The sequence below is a fragment of the Onychomys torridus genome, chromosome 11, assembly GCF_903995425.1.
Source record: "Onychomys torridus chromosome 11, mOncTor1.1, whole genome shotgun sequence".
In the NCBI taxonomy this organism is placed as follows: domain Eukaryota; kingdom Metazoa; phylum Chordata; class Mammalia; order Rodentia; family Cricetidae; genus Onychomys; species Onychomys torridus.
In genome coordinates this window covers 12,733,405-12,757,040 of record NC_050453.1, presented here as the reverse complement: position 1 = coordinate 12,757,040, position 23,636 = coordinate 12,733,405, and the positions used below count along the sequence as shown (strand labels likewise).

Below are 23,636 nucleotides of genomic sequence, written 5' to 3'. Positions count from 1 at the left end.
CTTTGTCATCTTTCTTCAGTCTTGAGGTGATTCTAAGTAATAAGTCTTTTTACAGAAAGGAAACAGGCTGGGTGACTCCCCCTGGGCCTTGGGTGTCTGTCACCTACAAGGAAGAATCAGCCCTGCCCCAAGATGGCGCTCTTTCCCTGAACTTCCTGTTGTCTTTTTAGAGGGACTGGCCCCAGTCTTTGAGTGACCTGTTCTGCCACACAGGCATCTTCCTTATCCATCCATCACTGTTCACTGTAATGTGGAGTTTTAGTATGCAAGTCTTTGCAGGTGTTTGGGGGGGGGGGGGGTATGGCATATGATTGGATGCCCTGTGTACCTGCATACAGTGGGGGGCACTATGGGAGTTTCTTTCCTTTCTTTCCTCCTCTCTCCTTCCCAGATAAAGCTCCAGTACCAACCACAGTTGTGTTGAATGCTTGGGGCTCAGCTTATTAGAATTCAAGTCTTGCCCTCCTCCTCAGCTGTAGCGATAATAGCAGTGACCAAGTGGTCACCCAGCCCCTCCCCCTCAGCTTTCCACCCTCTGAGTAGACCAGCTGGCCGGGCACAGTCTCCATTAGCCTCTCCTGGCCCTTGAGGCTCCCCGCAGACTCACCCGCCATCCCGGCAACAGCTGGATGCAATACAAAATTGAATCAGCAGAAAGCCAAGAGAAGAGCAGCGGCCGCTTTTTCTCTCTCCTCTTTCCCGACACAGCAGTGGGGCATCTATTCGTGGGAAGTGGAAGGAGGCCTCCGGCTTTATCTGCTTACCCCAAGCTATCCCCTTCTCCACCACTTCACACTTGAGGCTCTTGGCAAAAGAGCGCCCCCTGCAGCTTTGTCCCAGGCCGTCCCTCTTCCAGCCGGTTCTACTTGCCGGTTTTTGTTGTTGTTGTTGTTTTGGTTTGTTTTACATAGTGTGCTCCTACTTGGGATTTTTTGAAAGAAGAGTTTTGGTCAGGTTTCCTTACGTTTTGGTTTGTTTGTTTTGCCTTTTGTGTGACCCTGGTTGGTCTAGAAGTTGGTATGTACCTGACGCTGGCCCCAAACTTGCAGCAATCCTCCTGCCTCTGGTGTGCTGAGATTACCACTTTGTGCCACCACACTTAGCCATAAAGCCCTGGAAAACGTGCCCCGAGTTCTTGAGAGCGGAGGAATGATTTGCTGGGATCATAAAAATCCTGAGGCCTCTTCTCAGACTCCCAGCCTTCAGCTGTGCAAGCGATGGTTGATTTATAACCTCAGTCAGGAGCCTGGCTCACACCAGTCAAAGCCGGATAGGGTTTGGGGGATCTTATTCTCAAAACCAGAAGAATTTTCATTTGCTTTGAAGACAAGTGTGCATTTCCCGGGCCTGGGAGAGAGGAAATCGTGTGCTTGCTCCACATCAGGGATCGGCTCTTGAAGTCCTGTCTGAAATACTCGGAGGTCAATTGTGAGCGCAGATGCAGGGCTCTGGTCTGGACACACGTGCTAGTGATGTTCATCCCCTTTGTCACTTTGTGCCCCGACAGTGAAATGGCTGTCACTGGCACTGTCTGCCTGACAGCCTCCTTGCCAGTGACCCTCAAGAGGTATTGTATTAGCAGGAAATGCAAACTAGCAGGCAATCCTGTTAATTTATTGTTCATAAGCAATAGTAAATTATCCTAATGCTTTTTCCATGTACTGCTCTACACGACAGCAGAGTGATTACCAGCAGATAGCTGCTTGCACGCCAGCACCAGCATTCTGCACAATTGCAGCACCTAATATTTTCTTTCTTCTGTGATGAGTTATTACCAGTGAAGTCTTCCACTTTCCTCAGTCAGACGCTTGTACTTCAGAGAAACTCTGCCCTAGCATTGAGAACAATCTCCTCCTCCTCCCCAACCCTCCCCTCCTCCCCTCCCCTCCTCCTCTCCTCCTCCCTCACCCTCTCCTCCTCCTCCACCCTCCCCTCCTCCCCTTCCCCTTCTCTTTTTCTGCATATATTGAATTGAATTAGAAACACTGATCTTTTTCTTTTAAACATACACATTTTGGGGCTGGAGAGATGGCTCAGTGGTTGACTGCCCTCCGAAGGGCCTGGGTTCCATTCCCAGTGGCTCATAACCCTCTCAACTCCATTTCCAGGAGATCTGATGCCCTCTTCTGGCCTCCTCAGGCACTGCATGCTCATGGTGCACAGACATACATGCAGGAAAAATGACTATGTACATTGAAACACACACACACACACACACACACACACACACACACACACACACACACACACAGAGAGAGAGAGAAAAAGAAAATTTTGTTCCTCTTTTTCAAGTATACCCCAGGTCTTGGACTGTGGCTGTTGGTTTCTAGGCTCCATTTCCTAGAACTCATAGATGGCCCCAGACTCCCGTTCCTCCTCTTCCCATGGACCCACCATTCACTGGACTTAGCCTCTTGGCGGGGCCTGCCTTGTCTCCTTTCTTTCCTTTTGTCTTATTGGAAATGTGACCATCAACCTGCATCTCTCCTGGACTTGGAAAATGAAATGGTTTTGCTTTTAAACTTCATTTAGGGGAGAAATTTGGCTGAGGTCAAAGGAACAGGACAGGTGATTCTTCTTCTATGGAGAGGACTCCAAAGGAAAATCACCCCCCACCAGACTGGAGTCTGCTCCCCACAGCCCATCCCTCCACTCTCATCCCACAGGCCACTGGTCCTGGGGTTCCTGTCTGGGGCAGATGAGGGAAATGCTCTCTTCACCATGTTCAGCGTCCTCACTAAAATATATTCTCACTATGACCCTGCAGTCCTCCCCTGCAGATGAGCAAGTCTTTGTTTTGCAGGGCTTAAATGTCAACTCCCTGGAAGACACAGAGAGAATCATCGGCGTGACCAGTGCTGTGAGCCTCTCAGAGAGGGCTGACTTCATTATGCTCGGGATATAGATGGCCACTGCAAGTGGGAAATTCTCCGTGTTTGTCCTTAAACCCTAGGATCTCCTCCAGCCCTGCTCTAGGCAGGATTTATTTCCTCCTCTCCTCCCTAGGACGTTGGATGACTTGTATTTCATAGTAATAAAACCTCTCGCAATCAGGAACAACACAGAAAGTAATAAATCCCCTCCATCACCATCACTCTGGGGCCGAGCCAGCCTGGCAGAGTGCTTCGGGGTCATTCCTCCTGACTGTTTTCTTTCCCTTCTCTTTCCTAACTCCCGCCCCTTCCCCACTGCCCTTCAGAACCACCACCACCACCACCACCACCACCACCACCACCACCACCACCGCCTTCCTCTTCTTCCAGAGGCACTAGACGTATGGGTGGGAGACCCTGTACACCTTGCATTTTGAGACAGTGCCCTTTGTCAGCCTAGAGGTCACAGAGGCGTCAAGGCTGACTAGGCAGTGCACCCTAAACGGGGTCCTGTGTATCAACTTGTGTAGCCAGCACTTTTCTGGCCAGCCTGCCCCTCCTGCCCAGCCTTGGTTTGTCTACAGATGGGACCTGTTACAGTACAATATGGAAGGTTCCCTATAGGCAGCCCATGGATTTGAAGGCTTGGTTCCCAACTGGCAACCCTGACTTGGAAGGTTGTTGAACTCTCTGGACATGGGGCCCAGCTGTCAGATGTAGGGCTTAGGGTACAGCTGAGGTGGCGGGGGGGGGGGGAGCTGCAGGCTAGGTGTGATCCCTACATAAGCTCTTTGCTAACTGCTGAGGCCATGCAGCCAGCTGCCTACCACTGCCACAGCTGCAAGCCACCCACACCTTTGGTGCCTTGTGGGGAGGGGGCTGTATCCCCTAAACCAATGGTTCTCAACCTTTCACAGGGGTTACCTAAGACCATCAGAAAACAGATATTTACATTACGATTCACAACAGGAGCAAAATAAAGTAGCAACAAAAATAATTTTATGGTTGGGGTCAGCACAACATGAGGAACTGTATTAAAGGGTGGTAGCATTGGGAAGGTGGAGAACCACTGCATAAACCATTAACCAAAATCAATGCTTCCTTTCTTTAGCTGTTTCTGTTGGGTATTCTGTCAGAGCTCACTAGCACAGGGCCTCACTCTGTAACCCAGGCTGATCTTGAACCTCATATCGCTTTGTCTCAGCCACCCAAGTACTATGGTTACTGGCAGCCCTACCCATCCAGCTTTCATTTTCTCCTTCTGTGTGGGAGGTTTGGTTTTGTAGAAAGATCCTCCTGACTCTAAATGGCTCCCAGCTTCCTGGAAGAGTTTGGGGAAGGCATTGTCTTGCCAGTGGCTCACATTCCTCCTGGTAGGGCTGAAGAGAAGTCTAGGCCTGTGGACACATTCCGGCCACTTTATTCCTTGGTGGGTAAGAGCTCAGTGCAGGGCTGGGGAGATGGTTCAATGGGTAAAAATCTTGCTGTGCATCTCCATACAGGCAAGATGCGCTGGGGTTTATCTGTCACCCCAGTACTGGGGTTGGAGGTGGGAGGTAGACAGGCCGATCCTGGAAGACTCACTGAAAATGGCAAACCCCAAGTTCAGTGAGGGACCCTATCTTTACAAGATGGAGAATGATAGAGTCATAACAAGCCCTGCTTTGCAAACTCCTTGTCAGAATTTAGTGAGCTAAATCCTCATTGGCCTACATAGTAGGTGGCTCCCGCATAGTAGGTGCTCATTGAATGTGACTTTTGCACTGGAATTTTCTCTTATTGTTCTAAAATCATCAGCTGCCTCCTTTTCTACTTTGGGGCCGGACACTCCATGCTGGCTCATCTACAGGGTTGCTTCTTACTCTTATAAAATCCCCAGGGGCATAGGCATCGCCAACTGGGTTCTTCAGCTGACAGAAGCTGAAACTCAGAAAGGACGTGAAAATAAAGTGCAGGAAATGAACAGAAAACAGAAAGGAAAATCCCCAAGGTCCATTGGCCACTCAGGATTGGAGCCAAGACCTGAGCCCAGGGCCGCTCACACGGTGCCAATAGCAAAGCTGCCTCGTTGCACGGCGACTTGTTCTGTCGTCCTCGTGTTTCTTCTCTCTGTTCTCTCTCACACTTTCCTCGTTTCCATTCTTCAGTGCTTCTCAAGATGTGTCCACATGTCGTAAAACTACAGTGCTCTTCACAGGACGGCATGCGCTTTTCCTTGCAGAATCCTGGCACACTTCATTCTAACGTGAATCTTAGAAGCACTGCCCGTAGACTGAGGTGTGGCTATTTCCTATGCATAACCTACAACCCCATCCCAAATTTGTGTGCACACGTGTCTGTACACTCACACAGGACCAAGGACTGCCCCTTGTTATCAGCTGACTGTTTCCTCACCTGCTGGGGCTTTCTGTAAGATCAGAACAAGAAAGCAGCAAAGTTTAAGGAAAAAAGAAACAATAACACAAAACCTCAAGTCTCAACTTGAGGGGCTGAGGCAAGGGAATCAAGAGTTGAGGGCCATGTGGGCCCCCGGAGAAGGTGGGACCTGGTAGGAAATGACCTTTGACCTCGATAGCTGATAAATGCTGAGGGATTAGAAAAGCATCTGATTGTTTTCCTGACCTCACTTGTTGCCTGCTGAGCCTGCTTCTTGGTGTTGCTGTTTGGCTGCACTTGTTAAAAGGAAGACCAGAGGCTCCAGGGTTCGTGATAAGAAAGCAAGCACAGTGACCTTGTAGGTGTCCCTAAGAACCACACTGATGGTTCTTATGGAGAGGACGAATCCATAATGCTTGAAAGAGTGGTAAGAGGAAGGCTTCACACGTAGACATCCCTGCTCGGCCCTGCTGTCACTGTGTGTGAAGAGGGAGGAGCCGCGCAGCAAGATGCCCCAACAGGTGAGGGTGCTTCTGCCAAGACTGACGGCCTGAGTTGAATTCCTGGAACTCACTCACATGGGTGAAGGAATGGACTGACTCTCACAGGCTGCTCTCTGACCTCCACACACAAATAAGTAAACACAGAAATAAAATAAACACCATGTTTTCACTGTCCTGAGTTGCCTGGACCACCTTGGTTGCAAAGCCAGTGCCCACTGTGGGGAAGTTAGGCTGCCATGCCTCACCTGCCTCTGCCGTGATACTAGAACAACTGCAGTCAAGTCTGGGTGGCTTCCTAAGCCTGTAATCATGTGTTCCCCTGGCCTGGAAGGCTCTGGATTGGACTGAAAGGGGTACCAGTTTGTCTGTCAGAAGAACTCTGTCTAACTCAAATATACTAATGTCTCTCTCACCTATGGCCTAGGTAGGATCTATTCAGATTGAGAACCTAAGGGACTCAGCCAGATCCCTTTTCAGCCCTGAGTGTAGAAGCCTGAACCAAACACATGTCCACTGTGCAGGCTACTGTGCACAGGTGAGGTAGGTGTTCAAATGCAGCTGTAAATTGCACTGTACTTGCGTGCTGTATTTCAGCATCAGTGCATTCACACTTACAAAGGGCTATTAGTATTCATTTTAAAGGTGCTAGATTTAATTTGGTTATAAAGTTGTAATACTCAATCTTGTGTTCCCTTCAAGTACAGCACTGTTTCTGTTTTCCTTTTCTTTCTTTCTTTTTATTTAAGAAACTGCACTTAACGTGAAGTAACTGATGAGAGGCACTGTAACTGTTGGGGTCCAGTCTGCAGGCTTGTAACATTGAGCCATTAAAATGTTCGCGGTTCTGTGATTTTAAGCAAAGTTTCTGTTATAATTAAGGGAAATCCAGAGAGGAAAGGAAAGGAGAGAGGAAGGGGTAGGGGAGGGTGTAGGTGGAGTTTTCTCTCCAGGTTCCACCAAGCCCCAGCAGTCTGACAGCCCACTTATAAAATAAACACACAGACTCTTATATTACTTATAAACTTATGGCCGTGGCAGGCTTCTTGTTATCTACTTCTTCTATCTTAAATTAACCCATTTCTATTCATCTATAAGTTGCCACGTGGCTCGTGGCTTACGGGTACCTTACTATATCTCCCTTGTCATGGCGGTGGCTGGCAATGTCTCTCTGCCTCAGCCTTCCACTTCCCAGAATTCTCTTTTCTGCTTGTCCCACCTATACTTCCTGCCTGGCTACTGGCCAATCAGTGTTTTATTTATTAACCAATCAGAGCAACATACTTAATGTATAGAACAGCCCGCAGCAGGAGGGGAGAAGAGGACGAGTTGGGGGAAGCCCAGGCTACACAGTGAGAGTCTGTCTCAAAAACAAACAAACAAAAATTTTGAGATTCAGAAAATCCACACTGATTTATCTGTGTGCCACCTTGGTCTAGCCTGTGGAGGGAGAGGTTGGGAAACACCAGGATATGCTAGCAACCTTGAATCTCTCATGGTCTCTGGTGGTGTAGGCTCTTGTGGACTGCAGATAGAGGCAGAAAAGACAAGCGACCAATGTGAGCTTTGTAGTCTTCCTTGAGGAGCACACTCCTCCCTTTCATCCTGAGCCCCTGATTTCTCTCTTAAAGAAACAAATAAGCCTTGATTGACATTGGGAATTCCAACTGGAGCAGGTTATGTGTGGAAAAGGGTACCCAGACATCAGAACATTCTGACACACAGATGTAGTCTCAACCTGGCTAAAACCGCTCTCAGTTTAACTGAGGCTCCTGTCATTTCAGGGAATAGTTGAATCCCTGGAGCACAGAAACACATGCTACCTTTTGATTTCAGCCCGTCTTTCCCTGCTGCAAAGACTGTCAGTAAAGCACAGGTTCCCACCAGCTGCCTCACCTGACCTGTGCGCTCTTCCATGGCTTCTGCGTGGCTGTGATGTCAGACACATAGCACATTCCTTCTGTGAAGCCTTGTTTTTTGTTCTTACACTGAAGTCTTAACAGTTGTCATCAGATGCATGCAGTATTTCCTCAGGGACACCCCATGGCAGTGACCCTGAGCTAGAGAGCAGATCAGAGCCCCTCCCTTGGGGCTGCTGGGTAATATTGATCTTGAACTGCGTCTGTCAGCGTATCTGAACACCATATTCCACCTGGAAATGGGCAGAGCCCAGGTTCATGATCATTCGCTTCCTTGGCTGGACACATTATTGGCCTTCTGTGTTGTCACAACAAGAGTGGAAAATGTAATGTGCCGTATAACGTTTATTGATTTTCCCTGAGCTAAAAGCAAAGTTTCAGATGTCGCCTTGGAAGCAGCTATGACTTTGGCATGCGGGGGTCCATACAGCTTCCTGGATTTATTACCTAAACTTGGGTCGGACTGTGGACAGCTGCCACTATGGCAGTTTTGACGTCTAGAGGCCTGCAGACCTTTTGAAGGGCAGAGGCTGAGTGATTGTGTACGTATCTGCCTGAAACCATAGCCCCTTGTAGAACTTTATAGATGTACGGTAGGCTGCCTGGAGGTCATGTCAACACACAGTCATGGATCTCCTCCCACCATGCCTTGCTCTTCAAGGCCAGATTATGGCATTAAGTACCAGCTTCTTTATTTCTCGCCTCTAGGCTTATCTTCAAAGTTTCCTTAGCTTCCCAAACTTCATTGTGAGTGACTTGCCAGGGCATTTCTCTAACACAAGACTTCTGATTCAGTGGGTTAGGGTGTGTCTAGAGCCTGCACTTCTAATGTGCTCCTAGCCGATCCAGTGCTGGTAGTCTGTGGACTCCCGTTCCAATAGTAAGAGTTTGGTGAAAGGTGACCAGACCAGATACCAAGGCACTGTAGTTCACACATTAGCTCTGCAGCGTGAGTGCGCTGAGCCTGCATCCAGAATGAATGGGCTGAGCCTGCATCCAGCATATTTTGAGCCTGCATCCAGCATGAGTGTGCTGAGCCTGCATCCAGCAGTTGGTGAGTGGAAGGAGGTTGGTTTGCTTCAGCTGTCTATCACAACCACACAGAGTGGGGCATCTTAACTTGGATTGCCCATTAGAATTACCCAAAAATTGCCGATTAGAATTACCATTACTCATGAGAGCTAGCTTAGCCACAATCCAGCCCCGACCAATTAGGCAGAGTTCCTCAAGTGATTTTAGTATGCAGTTGGGGCTGAGGAACCACTGGATTAAAGCATTAAGACACTGTTCAAGGGGCTGGAGAGATGGCTCAGCGGTTAAGAATACTAGCTGCTCTTCCAGAGGTCCCTGGTTCAATTCCCAGCACCCACATGGCAGCTCACAGCTGTCTGTTACTCCAGTTGTAGGGGATTGGACACCATCATGCAGACATACATACATGCAGGTAAACACTAGTGTACACAAAATAAAAAATCTTTTAAAAAGACACTGTTCAAATGCAGCTTTAATGTGGCAATGAGGGTGCATGCTAGCTGTGTTAACAACATTGAACACATCAAGAGTGCCCACTGTGCTGCTTCATGGAGGAGACTCGTGTCCATTCCTTACTCCTTATGCCAAGTGCAAGGCAGACTGAGATGTGCAGACGTTCTCAAGGGGCGGACTGTGGCGGAAACAAAACAGAAGTTCACGTTCATGGTGCAGTGTGGTGTGAATGTTGATCAGTTAGTACAGCTTCTCATCATCAGGCGTCCATGGGCCCTGCTGTCTTCAGATCCCTTTGGGAAATCATTTCCCTTCTAGCTAATGTGGTAGAGACTCAGGGGTCTAGCCTGGACTCATGGTACCAGTTGCTGTGTGTTACATCTAGTGGCAGTCCGTTGACTTGAACCTAGACAGACATGGGGCCCTGGGCAATGCAGGCTGGAAGAGAACTCAGAGATAAAAGAGCAGTGTGGCTTCTGAGCAGCAAGCAGCCTCTGCTGCTAACCATGTGGGGTAGAGGTGGATGCATCATCTAAGGGGACAGCCCTTTCCTACATGAGAAACCTCTGTGGACTGTGTGAGCCTTTGGGAGATGTGAGGATGAATGATCAGTGAAAGCAGTTAGGCTCATGACTTGGAAGAATTTTGAAACATTGGAGAACGTAGGTTATAATGTTCTGCACTTAGACCCCTTCTGTTTATGTGAATATTCATGAGGAGCCTAGGCTGTTTGGAAAGTTCATTTTCCTCTTTTGCATGGATTGAAATGTATAGATGGACTAAGGACTTGATAAATAATACATAATTCTCAGCTGCTAAATGATGGCTTCCTCATAGTTTACTCAGAAAATAGGTGTCTTTACAGCACAGCCCCCCTCTCTCTACTGTCCTGGCCTTGGAGCTACTCAGGCCTGTGCCTAGAACCAGCTCCTCCTCCAAAACAAGCCTCCCTGCTCATGTGTGATACATCACCTCACATCTTCTGCATGGCTGCCCTCCTTCAGTCCCTCTACCTGTATCACCAGTCTTGTCCACAATTCTGGACCACTCCCACCACCATACACCACCCATGAACAAGGTCCAGAACTCTGGGGTCCTCTTTGCCAGCCGCCCCATTCACTGCCTCCCTGCCTCAGACTTCTTCTCACACCCCATTCACTGCAATGTCTCCAGATGGATTTGGTTCCGCCACCAAGTCTCAGGGTCACCAGTGATTCCGGTGTAGCCAAACCCATGGTCACGCCTCTCTTCCTGTGGTCCTTGGTTCCCTAGGAAGCACTCACTCTTTCTCGTCATTCTCCATTTCAGTATCTGTGAAACAACCTAGCACCCTCTGCCTTTCTCTGTTCTCCCCGGTGTCTCTGCATTTGGACTTGGGACCCTTTGTCCACTTTTTCCTACATGAGCTCATGCAGTCCCATGGTCAGAAACTGTCTTTCTGTTCATGACTGCTGAGCTCTAAATTTAACCCAGGCCTTTCCCCAGATGCCTGATTGACACTCAGTGGCAGCTCCAACCTAAGAAGAACAAAGCTGAACTTGGTACCCCTCAACTCAGATCCAAAATCTGGCCATCGTCCTTGGCTCTTCTCCCAGGGGCCCCCAAATCCATCTATCCAAAAGCTATTGTAGAAGAAGGACCAGAATGATCAAAGAGTGTTCCAGAACTCTCCTTCCCAGCATGTTGGCCATCACTGTCTTGACCTAGCTGCCATCATCTGTCCAGGTCATGACAACCATGTCCTCATAACTCTGCAGGTCTGTGTTATACCCCAGCTGCCAGTCATACACACAGAAGCCGGACCTGGCTTTAAGACTGTGCCAAGCCTTGCTCTTCACAGCATCCCATCACATTTCTGACAAAATTCCTACTTCTTAACGTGAGACTGTAGACCTCCTGTGCACGGTCCCAACTGTCTCCTTGACTGGTTGCTGTGCAGCCCTCCTGTCCCACATGGCACCATCCAGGCTCCTGTTCAGTGACTTTGACTTATCTTCAGAGTGCCAACCCCCCTTCCCAGAACATTCTTCCCCAGCACTCCCTTGCCTGAGCTCTTCCTGGTCTTTATGCCTTGTAAACCGGTGGATACTGTAGGGGTTTGAATGAGATGTCCCCCATAGGCTCAGGTATCTGAACACTTGGTCTCCAGTTGGTGGTGCTGTTTTGGGGAAGCTGAGTATATGGGCCTTGCTGGAAGTGTGTCGCTGTGGGAGGGCTTTGGTGTGTATAGTCTTGCCCATATCCAGTTTGCTCTGTTCTGCTTTGTGCTTGCCATTGAGGATATGAGGTCTCTGCTCCCTGCTCCAGCTGCCATGCCTACCACTTGCTGCCATGCCTCCCCACCAAGATGGACCCTAATCCCTCTGGAACCAGAAGCCCAGATAAACCCTTCCTTCTGTGAGTCACCTCGGTCATGGTGTTTTATCACAGCAACAGACAAGTAACTAATACAGATGCCTTTGTGATGAGACATTCATTCCATAGTGAAAGAATAGTGTGTTTTACCGATTGTTTTCCAGTATGTTGCAGACCCACACTAACAATCTCTAGTGGACATGGATTCTTGAAGGAAAGTGGGAAGATGAAGCTGTAACACAGGTCCCATCTTTAGCTGTTAGATTCAACAGTAGTTAGATTAGGTACAAATAAAGACAAGATGAAACCGCCCAGGGATGCTGCAACAAAGTCAGATCAGATTTTCTGTTTATTTTGTTTATTTTCGGGTTCTGATCTGAGACCTCACCAGGAACAGAGCTGGATGTCAGCCTAAAGGCCATCTCCCTGAATAGCTGATGTAAGCAGATCCTTGGCATCCCTAGTACTGCTAGACTCTCTCCATGCCTCCCAGTGGTCACAGGAGAGAACGTGATCAGGTGTAACTGAGATCAGTCCATTGCTGCTTTTCTCGTGGGGGTAATTCCTTCCATTCCTGGCAGGAAACCCATGGTTCCTTTAGGCAAGGAAGGAGAACAGGGCAGGTACTGACTAAACACCGTCAAGAAATACCACTGAACCTCTGGGGAAGCTCCTCCTCCTCCTCCTCCTCCTCCTCCTCCTCCTCCTCTTCCTCCTCCTCCCTCTTCCTCTTCCTCCTCCCCCTCTTCCTCCTCCTCTTCCTCCTCTTTCTCCCTCTTCCTTTTCCTCCTCCCCCCTTCTTCCTCCTCCTCCTCCTCCTCCTTCTCCCTCTTCCTCTTCCTCCTCCCCCTCTTCTTCCTCCTCCTCCTCTTCCTCCTCCTTCTCCCTCTTCCTCTTCCTCCTCCCCCCTTCTTCCTCCTCCTCCTCCTCTTCCTCCTCCTCCTTCTCCCTCTTCCTCTTCCTCCTCCCCCTCTTCTTCCTCCTCCCCCTCTTCTTCCTCCTCCTCCTCTTCCTCCTCCTTCTCCCTCTTCCTTTTCCTCCTCCCCCTCTTCTTCCTCCTCCTCTTCCTCTTCTTCCTCCTCCTCTTCTTCATTCCTCCTCCTCTTCCTCTCCTCCTTCTTTTTCTCATAGTTCAGGAGATCAAACTTAGGGCCTTCTACATGCTAGACAAGGGCTATACATCTAAGCTGTATCCCCAGACATCCAGAAGATTGTAGCCCCCAAGTTCACAGTAGTGGAATCCGGTCTTTTGTGTTGGGGTGGGACCAAACTCCAGTGGAATGTCCTGCATTATCCACATAAAGGAACTGAGACCTCAGTGATGTCCCCATATGATCTACCCTCTCCTGGTAGAGACTGCTTCACCCACAGCTTCCTTCTCTTCCTGGTTCTTTTCCGATTTCCCTCATTCCTCACTCACACTGGGCCCTTTAACCAGTCACATTTGCTGTCTTGGTCAGTGGTCTACTGCTATGAAGAGACACCATGACCATGGCAACGCTTATAAAGGGAAATATTTAATTGGAGCTTGCTTATAGTTTCAGAGGTTTAGTCCATTTTCATCATGGTGGGAAGCATGGTGGCATGCAGGCAGACATGGTGCTGGAGAAGTAGCTGAGAGTTCTACATGCAGATCCACAGGCAGCAGGAAGAGGGAGACACTGGGCCTGGCTTAAGCATTGGAAACCTCAAAGCCCACTCCCCGTGACAAACTTCCTCAACATCTGCTCCAGTAAACCCACATCTAATCTCTCCCAAGTAGGACCACTCTGATGACTAAGCATTCAAACATGAGTTTATGAGTTTATAAGTCATTCTTATTCAAACCACCACACTTGCCTCCGTGAACGTTCTGCCTCCTCCTTCCTGTCCTCTTCCTATGTCTGGAGAATCCTCAGCATCCCCTAATCCCATGTGTTCACATCCCATTTCTATTACAGAAGAAGCATCATGCTTGGCCTTTAGTTTATTAACCATTTTTCCCTGTCTTTGAGAATACATCCCCAATCCCGGCATACATTTGAGATCTTACAGAATAACTTCTGATTCCTATCAGTCATGCCTGCTAAGCTCCCTAGGGGGTTTTGCAGGCTGGCACTCCATCCTGGCTCTTCATGTATGTGAATGTGTGGTACTAAAGTTCCTTTGAGCAGACAGGCAGAAGGCTTTTCCCAGCCACAGAAATTGTCATTGACTTCCGTATTTACCATCTGAAGACAGGATATAATTCCATTTCAGTTGGTTTTTTTGGCAGGGATGGGAATAAATGACGTTTAAAAAAAATAAAATAATATAGTCAACAGATTAGATAAGAAAGTGAAGAGTCCAGCAAGCCTAGAGCAGGCTATGCATCTCTCTCTACCTAAGGGGGTAGGTACCCCAGTGCTAACCCTGGAAAACCTGTGCTTAGAACCTGCACTGGCTTTCTCTTTCACTTCTTTTTGCTTGAAGTAGTAGTTCACCTCCCCTGAGATCAGATGATGGAGGGGGAGAACTGGTATACACAGGAGAGGGAGAAGTGATTCAGGTCCCTTTGCCTGGAACCAAATGAAACGTTTGAACCATGTAAGGATGGTGGTGACAGCATGGGCTCCTACTTCTAATACCTCCATAGTGTTAGCTGACTGGCATTTGCTGTCTGGTCTTGAGGAGACCCTCCTAGCCATGTACACTCTGAAAGAAGCTGAAGATCATCCATGGGAAGAAATCAAAGGAGGGATGAGGTGGTGGTGGTGGTGGTGGTGGTGGTGGTGGTGGTGGTGGTGGTGGTGGAGGAAGAGGAGGAAGAGGAGGAGGAGGAGGTGGTGGTAGTGGAGGTGGTGGTGTAGTGTTAGTTTCTGATGCATCACTGTGACCAAAGCACCAGATAAAAGTACCTTAATAGAGGGAGGGTTGGTTTATTTTAGCTCCTGGCTTCATAGAAGTTTCAGTTCATTGTGTCAGGGAAGGCATGATTGGAGCAGTAGGCAGTGGCAATTGAGATTATGATGGACCAGAAACCAGAGCACAGACCCAAACCAGGGGACAGCTATTACCTCCAAAGGTCTCCCTAGTGAGCTGCTTCCAGCAGCTAACCCCATCTTCCAGAGGCTCCACAAACTTCAAAATAGTACCCCATTGCTGGGGATTGAGCGTTCAGACCATGAGCCTGTAGGGAACACGTGAGATTCAAACCATAACATTGATTTTGGTAGGAGATGGTGCTGGTATAGCAAGGCTGGGTATGTCTCAGGGAGTAGGGCCATTTACCTCCCAGCAGCTAAGCAGAACTGCCAGGAAGCCCTGTCCTGCTTCTTCAAACATTTTATGCTTATGAGCTGTGTCAACCTCCCAAGAGTAAGGCAGCTGTCTCCCCAGGGAAGGGTTTTCATACTTCCATGTAGGAATGACCACAGAGCCAATGTGTGCCAGGATGAAGCCAATGGCAAGCATCCCTGGGGTGTGTGTGCCCTTTGTGGGGAGCATGCAGCATGGGTTGGTGGTGGAGGACACTCTAACTTACCCTTAACTGGGACTTGTTTTGGCCAGTGTTTGGGGAAGGGACCTGCCATTGCTGGCATCCCTGGTGAAGCAGAGAGGCAGCGGAGGTGGAGGAATCCCATACAGTTGGCAGAGTCCCTTCTTGCCCCCAAACTCTTCCAGCAGCTTCACTTTTAACCAGGCAGGTAGGGTAGAGGGGAGGGGGTGGGGTAGGGTGCCTGGATCCTAACTGTGATACCAAGCCACTGGTATAAACCTCTTGCTAATGAGCTCCTTGCTCAGAGCCTCTAGCCCATGCAATCCTCACAAAAACTCTAGTTGAATGTGTATCCTTTCCCTTGCTTGACAGATAGGAAACTGAGAAGGAAGAAGAGGCAGAGGGAATAGTGCCAAACCCATTCTGTGTAGCCAGCATGATCCCAACACCCAAACCAGACAGGCATGCTATGTGAAATCTGCTGCAAAATATTAGGAAATCGACCCCAGCAATGCATAGGCAAGCATTCGCCATAGTAAATGGGATTTCCCCCTACTTGTGATGGGTTATCAGGACTTAACCCCATGCTAAGTGGAGAAGCATGTGTATAGTCACGCAGAATGCACAAAGGGTGTTTTTGCTATACTCCATTCAGAGAGGGGAGGGAGCCAGAGGTGCGCTGGGGGACAGACCTTGGCAGCAGGGAAAAGAACTGCCTGGCAACTGCCCACAAGGCAGGATGGGGAGAGAAGTGGACCTCACTTGGGAAACTGAGGTCTTGATGGCAGACCTTCTTGCCTCTTCGGCCCCAGCTCCAGCCACTGGCATCCAGCACAGAGCGTACTGTGGGTCTCTGGCCTCTCTGCCTCTGGTCTCCTAACCTCTGCCACACCTAGCTGACGACTGTGAGTTCTATAAGTGACTGATAGAAAGCTACTCTGCCACTGTTTGGCAGGTAGGAATTTCCCTTATGTTCTGCAAGGAGACATAACCCACTGTCCGCAAACAAGAAGCCGAGTGCTAACACCTAAGAGACAGAAATTAAGATCTATTGGATTCTTCCTGTCACACCCCGATAGCAGGCCACAATCTCCCGAAAGCAGTAACTGCTGTTGACTTTCTCTAAAGTCGGAAGAAATGCTTTAAAAACTAAAGTTGTGGAGGAGCCTTTGTTCCCCCTACCCACGGCTTTTGCTGAGCGCCGGTAGCTGAGGGGATCTGAGTCCGGCTGAGCTGAAGGAGGGTTGAGGTGAAGCTGTGGAGCACCAACACGTGGTGTGTCTAGGAACGCATGGATCCCCCCAGATGCTCGACACACCGCACTGGGAGCAGGCTGTTTGCCCTGTGCCTGAGGCTGCTATGTGGGCAAGTGTGTCTGTCAGTCTGTCTGCTTCCTGGGGACGCTGTGGGGAAGAGGCATAGCAGAACTCAGAGAGCCTTGTCATGAGGCAGTGTTGACAGAGAGCAGAAGTCCTTTGAGCTCAATATTAGGACTTTGAAATCAGTTTCACATTTGTGTGTTTTCTGATGTATGTTCATGCTTGTTTGTGTGGGGGGGGGTGTGGGGGTATGGGGGTGTGTGCATGCATGGGGGTGGGGCAGAGGTCAGTTTTCAGGATGGATGCTCTCTACCCTGTTTTTGAGATAGGGTGTCTCACTGGCCTGCAATATGACAATTGGGCTGAGCTGACACCCCCACCCCACCCCCGCAGTGAGCCCCAGTGAACCATCTCCACCAGTCCCAGAGCTGGGATTACAAGTGTTCAGAGCTGGAGTTACAAGTGTGCAGAGCTGGGATTACAAGTGTGCACAGAACACCTGGCTTTTTTTTTTTTTTAAGTGGATTCTGGGGACCAAATCCATGTTTTCAGGCTTGCGTGGCAAACACTTTACTAAGCCATCTCCCCAGCCCAGCAAGTTTATAATCAATAATACTTTTGATGCTTCCGAGTCAGAAGAAACACCCTGCACCCCAAACTATCCCCATGGAGGTTTCCTTTACAGGGAAGCTAATGGTATTTCCAGGTACAGTCAGTAGAATACAGCAAGGTGTGCAGATAAACTTTTCCACTTGGAGGGGGCACACATCTCCACCACGTGCCAATTTGGAGAAGACACAAGCCTCTGCAGCTTAGATTAGAGATAGGTTCCCAACAGGGGCACATCTTGGGACACCTCCACCAGAGGTCCCATCTTGTTATCCATCTTGAGGAACACACACCAACAGGGTGTACCCTGTTACCCATATACTCTCTAAAAGTTTCGGCCGGTTTGAGGTGTGATACATGGTGCCAGGGGGGTTCTACATTAGCCAGAGTATTTGGCTGCTCCTAGGAAGGGCCACATAAGTTGACTCACTTTGGGGGGTTGTCTGTCCTGTTTTCCAGCCTGTTTTTAGTGGTTTCTGGGATGTGATCTGAAAGCCAGGCATTGATAGACTGCTGTCTGATTGTTTCCCGAGGAGTGTCTGTGTGACATGCTGTTTAGTTCTGAGTCCTTCTGCAAACCAAAGAGCTCTTTGTGGCATCAGAGGAATAAGCAGCAAGCTCCGCTAAAACCGTCGGTCCCGTGTCAGAACTGTAGCCAGATATACCTTTGCAGCCCAGGTGTGATCCCAGAGTGGGAGACTGAAAACAACCCTCTTCCCCTAACAGTGTGAAACCTGGGTCAGAAAACCCTCCAACATCATCGAGAACAGAATAAGTTTCCACTTGATGGAGGAGGAGACTGGGACTTACAGAGGGTGAAGGGATTCACTTAAGGTCGCATGGTGTGTTGACAGGAGGAGTCTAGCACTTGTTCCCATTGCCCTGGTGGCACCAGTGGGGGGGGGGGGCTAAGACTGCACGTAGAAGTAGGTGAACCCCAGCATGCTTGTCATTGGCCAAACCTCAGCAGGACATGAGGGGGCCAGGCAGGGCCACGGCTCCTCAGTTTGAACAGTTCCAGATGGAAGAGAAGCAGACCTGGCACCCCTGTGCCATTGGGTAAAGATTTTGTCCATAAATATCTTAATTTTATTTACTAGGTTGTCTGGCACATAATAGCATGCGTTATTAATAGAGTAGCTTAATACTATCTATTAAATAGGCATACTCTTCACATCGTAAGCTGAGGCTCTCTTTTATGATGTACTTTACAACACCACATGACAGCATTCGTGCTCAGAATATTCTAGCAGGCTTCCGCTGACCCTCCGTGAAAATATTGGCTGTCTCTGGTCCCAAACCTTAGTCTGATATTTCAAGTGTAAGTAACGTCCTGAAGTGGCTGCAGTGGGACGTGCCTGTGTTGTGTCTGAAGGGTTCCTCCAAGGAACTTTTTTGGTTCTGAAACTCTTATTCTCCCCAACTGCCCAAGTTTGTCCGCTACCTCCTATGGTAAGTCACGGAGATTTCATCTGCCACCCGAGGCCTTGTGAGCGTTACAACCATGGGACCGTGGTAGAGTTCTACTGTGATCCTGGCTACAGCCTCACCAGTGATTACAAGTATATCACCTGCCAGTACGGAGAGTGGTTCCCCTCCTACCAAGTCTACTGCATCAAATCAGGTGAGACTGGGGGCCATACCCTTGGGGGAGGCTGGTTCTCGAAGGGTAGCCTCCAAGCTGTGGCCAGCTGTGTCCTGAATGGCATCTTATCAGGAGCCTTAGGACCAGGCTGTAGAAATCAACTGTTATGGATATGGGTGGCTGTATGGGACTCTGCCAAGGGATTCCAGGCCTTTCTTAGAAGGCCAGGAATATTTATGAACTGAATCATAGTCCTGGGACCCATGGAGTGCCAACTTCTGCAGTTTTTTACAGCCTTGGTGCCACCCACTGGCAAGAATGCAGGCCCATGGTTGTAATCAGAATTATGTACATAGCTCTGGGATCTGAGCAGTGCATGGCCCCGCCCTTCTCTTCCGTTGACGGACACATATCCAAATAGGAATAATATTATTGTGGGTAAGAACTGATCTCATGCAAGTGGAAAGTGTATGTAAGCTCCACTGCCTCCTGATAAATGATGTGTGATAGCAAGGCCCCTTGGCCACAGGTCCCAGCACACCCAGGCAGTGGCCCCATAGAGGAGACCTGGTACCAGCACTCACCATTCACCTGCTCTTCCCACTTCTACCCATTCTCTCCAGCATTTTCCAGACCATAGCGATGGCTGCTGCCCCGAGCAAGAGTGTTGGTTGGATGCTGCTGCTCTTCTGGGTCAGCAAGAGGAGAGACATTGAGTCTAGGAGAATGCCCACTGAGTGGGATGATGGGATGGGATGTGCTGGGAACAAACTGATGAGAATATGTTCTGGAAGGGTCTGCTCTTGCTTCTCTTACCTGGCAGACCCCACAGAGGGTGGAGTGATGGCCGAGGAGTAGACATGTACCCTTGGCCTTCATTACCCTTGCTTCACTCTATCCTTTACCCCAGAACATCGTTTTGACCCCTGTCAGAACGGGTTCTTCAGGGCAGGACACCTTTCACTCTCTTCCCAGGAAGCAGTTACGTTATTGTTTTGGCCTGTCCTAGATTCTCCTGCCCAGGCTGCAACATGAACATGCATGTCTACAGCCTCACTAGTATCTACAAGTCCATCACCTGCCAATATGTCTTCAACCCAGCAGGACCCATACAAGAGATAATTTTTAGTGTTGTGTGGGTCCTAACATGATTTATAAGCTGTACTGGATGTAGGGTATGTCTGTTGAGTCCCAGGCAGCGTACCATGGGTACCTCATGTACCAGATGACAACCCACCAAAGGAATGTAGTACCTCATGCCTGGCTTTGTTATCTCTCACGGCAGAGCAAACATGGCCCAGCACCCACGAGACCCTCCTGACCACATGGAAGATCGTGGCGTTCACGGCCACCAGCGTGCTGCTGGTGTTACTGCTTGTCATCTTGGCCAGAATGTTCCAGACCAAGTTCAAGGCCCACTTCCCCCCCAGGTCAGTAGAGCAGAGGGAGCACAGATGAATGCCATGCTGAAAGATCTGGGTCAGCTGTCAGGGAGAGAGCGCCATGATGGAGAGAGACAGCCTCGTCCCTGCCTCCCTGGGCAGGCCGTTCTGGAGTAGGCACTGTGGAGGATTGGAGGAGAGGACCAAGCCAGGGATGCAAGCTGGGCATGTCCCATCAGGAGCACCCCGTCATGATCTACCCGCTGTGGCCCTAGAGAGTGATTTACATATACCTGGGGAGGCATCAAGGTCAAGGATGTGGCATGGCAGAGGTCAACAAATAGGGCAGGAAGCTTCAGAAAGGAGAGCAGGCCTGTGAGTGGGAAATCGGGAAGGGCCTGGGAGGGGATCCAGAGCTTCAGACGATGGCTCTCCAGCCTCCTTAGCTGCACCAGAGGGCTCAGGTTGGTGTCTTCACACCTGTGTCCTCCTCCCACCAGAACTGTCCTTACAACTGTGCCCTGTCACCCGACAGCTTTCCTTACCAATAAGTCAGCCAACCTCATCCCTAAGTTGCCCTCACATGGTACCTAATCATTAGAATGAGAAATTTGAGGTTCACATGTGCCACTGTCTGAAAACAGGACTGGTCCGGATGAGGAGAAGGCTAGAGAATCAACTCTGTTCCCTCCAACACAACCCCGTAGCTCTCACCTTCCGGGAGTGTGGAGAGGGAGGGGAGTGGCAGCTTCCCCAGACCTCACGCTTCACGACAGTTTCAGCCCATTCAGCAGTTCTGAACCCGGCAGCAGAAACACCGCAGGTCCCACCCAGCAGGCACCTCACTTTCCCCAGCTACGTGTGCTGGGTGTGGGGGTCACTTAGGTCCTCCCCAGGCCCAGAGGCGTGTCATTACCTCCCTGGTGGCATCACCAAGCCTTTGCTGAGGTTCCAGAACCTTCCTTTCCTCTGCTCAAACCTTCCATCTGCTCTTTGGGTCTTCAGCATTATTATTTATTAATCAAGGGACCATGTTCTATCACTAAGCAATTACAGGTTCTCAAGAAGTCCAAAGGATCACGAGAAAAAACTAGACTACATTGCTGTGATTTATAATGTGCTAGCAGACCTTCAGATGGCCCACAAAGCTGATATATATAATATGTGTGTATATGTATGGACGTATGTATGCTTGTAAGAGTTTCCTAAGATCTGGACTACTAGGAGTTTTTGAAATCTTCTCACTTGATGCTCTTACACCGTCCTCTACTTGTTTAGGGAGGTTGTTGTCATCTGTCCAGATGTAATGCAAGGTACGCAAGGGCATGCCCAGGACAGGCGACTGTGTTCTCCAGGTGCCGGGTGTTTAATATCAACATATATGAAAGTCACACGGCAGGGTTGGAGCTGTGCAGAGGGGAATGTGGCCGAGCATGGGCCGTTAGGGTGAGAAATGAGCAGAAGTAGCTGCCTGCTCTGGTCTGACAACATGAAAGCAAGGAGGAAGTCCCGAGTGAGCTGAAAAGGCTAGTGGGGGACCGCGGGACGGCCAGAGAGGAGTGTGCACAGCTTGTTCCAGGAGACTAGCAACACCAGGTTGATAACACTCTTCCTTCCTCCCTCCCTCCCTCCCTCCCTCCCTTCCTTCCTTCCTTCCTCTCTTCCTTCCTTCCTCCCTCCCTCCCTCCCTTCCTTCCTCCCTCCCTTCCTTCTTCCCTCCCTCCCTTTCTTCCTCCCTTCCTTCCTTCTTCCCTCCCTCCTTCCCTTCCTCCCTCCCTTCCTCCTTCCCTCCCTCCCTCCCTTCCTTCCTCCCTTCCTTCCCTCCCTCTCTCCCTTCCTTCCTTCTTCCCTCCCTCCCTTCCTTCTTCCCTCCCTCCCTCCCTCCCTCCCTTCCTCCCTCCCTTCCTTCTTCCCTCCCTCCCTCCCTCCCTCCCTTCCTTCCTTCCTTCCTCCTTCCCTCCCTCCCTTCCTCCCTCCCTCCCTCCCTCCCTCCCTCCCTCCCTTCCTTCTTTCCTTCCTTCCTTCTTCCCTCCCTCCTTCCCTCCCTCCCTCCCTCCCTCCCTCCTCCCTTCTAGAGAGTGCAGGCCAGGTGGTCTTTTGCCTTCTCTGGGTAGCCTTTAAGGACTGGAGCAGGAGGGCAACTGCCATAACCCCTAAGCTTTTGCAGGATGTTTCAAATAGCCATGGCCTTCAGGCTGACCCTCTCGTGTTAGTGAACAGCACAGGCTGACACTGCCCCTCTCCCACAGTGCCATGTCCAGACATCTCATATGCCCTCTCAGCAGCACTCAGGGCTGCAGGCATCCTCACACCTGAAAAGATCACCTCCACTTCCTCTGTGTCATCCTCTGGCCTCCTCTTCATCTTCAGCTCCCCACAGAGGGACTAAGCAGCCACACTATAGGCTATTTTACTTACTGCTCTGGGCTCTTCTGGGGCCAGGAGCAGAGACTGGTGGTCATATGGGTGCAGATGGTGGTGACACACATCTCCTAGGGTCAAGTCCAGCACCACTGTCTGGTCACAGTGATGTCAGGCACAAGGGCCAGACCAGGAGCTGCACATGTACTCCATGAGGAAGCAGGGAGGGCAGGCTGGCTTTCCTGCCCCCTAAAACCCTCCCAGTAACTGTGCAGGTTCTGTCTGTACCACAGTGAGTCATTAGGTCTGAGGGGGCCTTGAACCTGGGTGATTGGAATGACAGTCAGAGGGATAATTAATAGCCTGCCTTTGTAATTTTCTATTGTGTTTTGTCTCTCTCTTTAAAGTTCAGTGGTATGGTCTTTTTGTTTGTTTTGTTCTGTTTTGTTTTTACAAAGAAGAAGCCTAATAAGCATGGACAGGTTGTACCATCTGGGCACTTAGTGTCCACCCTCCCTCAGGATAGAGAGTGCTGTAAGGGAAACCTGCCCCCAAACCAGGCCATGGTGCATAGCACATCTGCCAGGAACCACTGAGAGAAGAGGCTGTTTCTCCACACTGCCTCATTCCTGGAGTGGTGCAGACCCTGATGTGTTCCCACTGTTTCCTCTGCACAGGGGTCCTCCCAGGAGTTCCAGCAGTGACCCCGACTTCGTGGTGGTGGACGGAGTGCCCGTCATGCTCCCAACCTATGATGAGGCTGTGAATGGAGGCTCGAGTGCCTTAGGCCCCGGGTACCTGGCCTCTGTGGGTCAGGGCTGTCCTTTACCTGTGGATGACCAGAGCCCTCCTGCATACCCCGGCTCTGGGGACACGGACACAGGCCCTGGGGAGTCAGAAACCTGTGAAAGCACCTCGGGCTCTTCTGAGCTGCTCCAGAGTCTCTATTCAGCCCCCATGTGCCAAGGGGGCAGCCACCCTGCCCCAGACACCCCTGACACAATTTCAAGCACAGCAGGGGAGGTGGCATCCACCAGCCCAGGCATCGACATTGCAGATGGTAAGCATCTCCAAAGCTGTGGCTAGCTCCCCGGCACAGGGTCAAGGCTGTGCGCCTGCTTCTTACCCAGCTGGCATTACGTCTCACTCTCTCTACTTGTAGGTCTATCTATCGACAGGCCAGTTGTGGCAAAGCATGATCAGTATTTTGTGAGTAATAATTCCAGGAGTAGAAATTGCATGCGGACCCAAAGGGTACCAAGCCATGGAGTTGAGAGGCTGGAGAGTAGACGGCACTTCAATTTTGATGCCTCCTATTATACAGGGGTTTTGCCTTCTTGTCCTTTAACTGAATAGGACAAGCATCTCACACACAGGCAGAGAAACAATCTAGACGTGTGCACCAGGCCCCAGCA

At 49.9% G+C, this 23,636-nt stretch overlaps 1 protein-coding gene across 2 annotated transcripts in view; it reads left to right on the top strand.

The window, feature by feature from the left end:
- Positions 1–23,636, top strand: part of Susd4 (sushi domain containing 4) — a 128,380-nt gene that overhangs the window by 100,838 nt on the left and 3,906 nt on the right. Inside the window, exons 6-8 of one of the 2 annotated variants that reach the window (XM_036202327.1) lie at positions 18,326–18,517; positions 19,764–19,908; positions 22,899–23,281. In XM_036202327.1, coding sequence (XP_036058220.1) covers positions 18,326–18,517; positions 19,764–19,908; positions 22,899–23,281 — 720 coding nt within the window. Of the gene's footprint in view, positions 1–18,319; positions 18,518–19,763; positions 19,909–22,898; positions 23,282–23,636 lie in introns of both variants that reach the window. The other variant, XM_036202325.1, reaches the window with a different exon arrangement.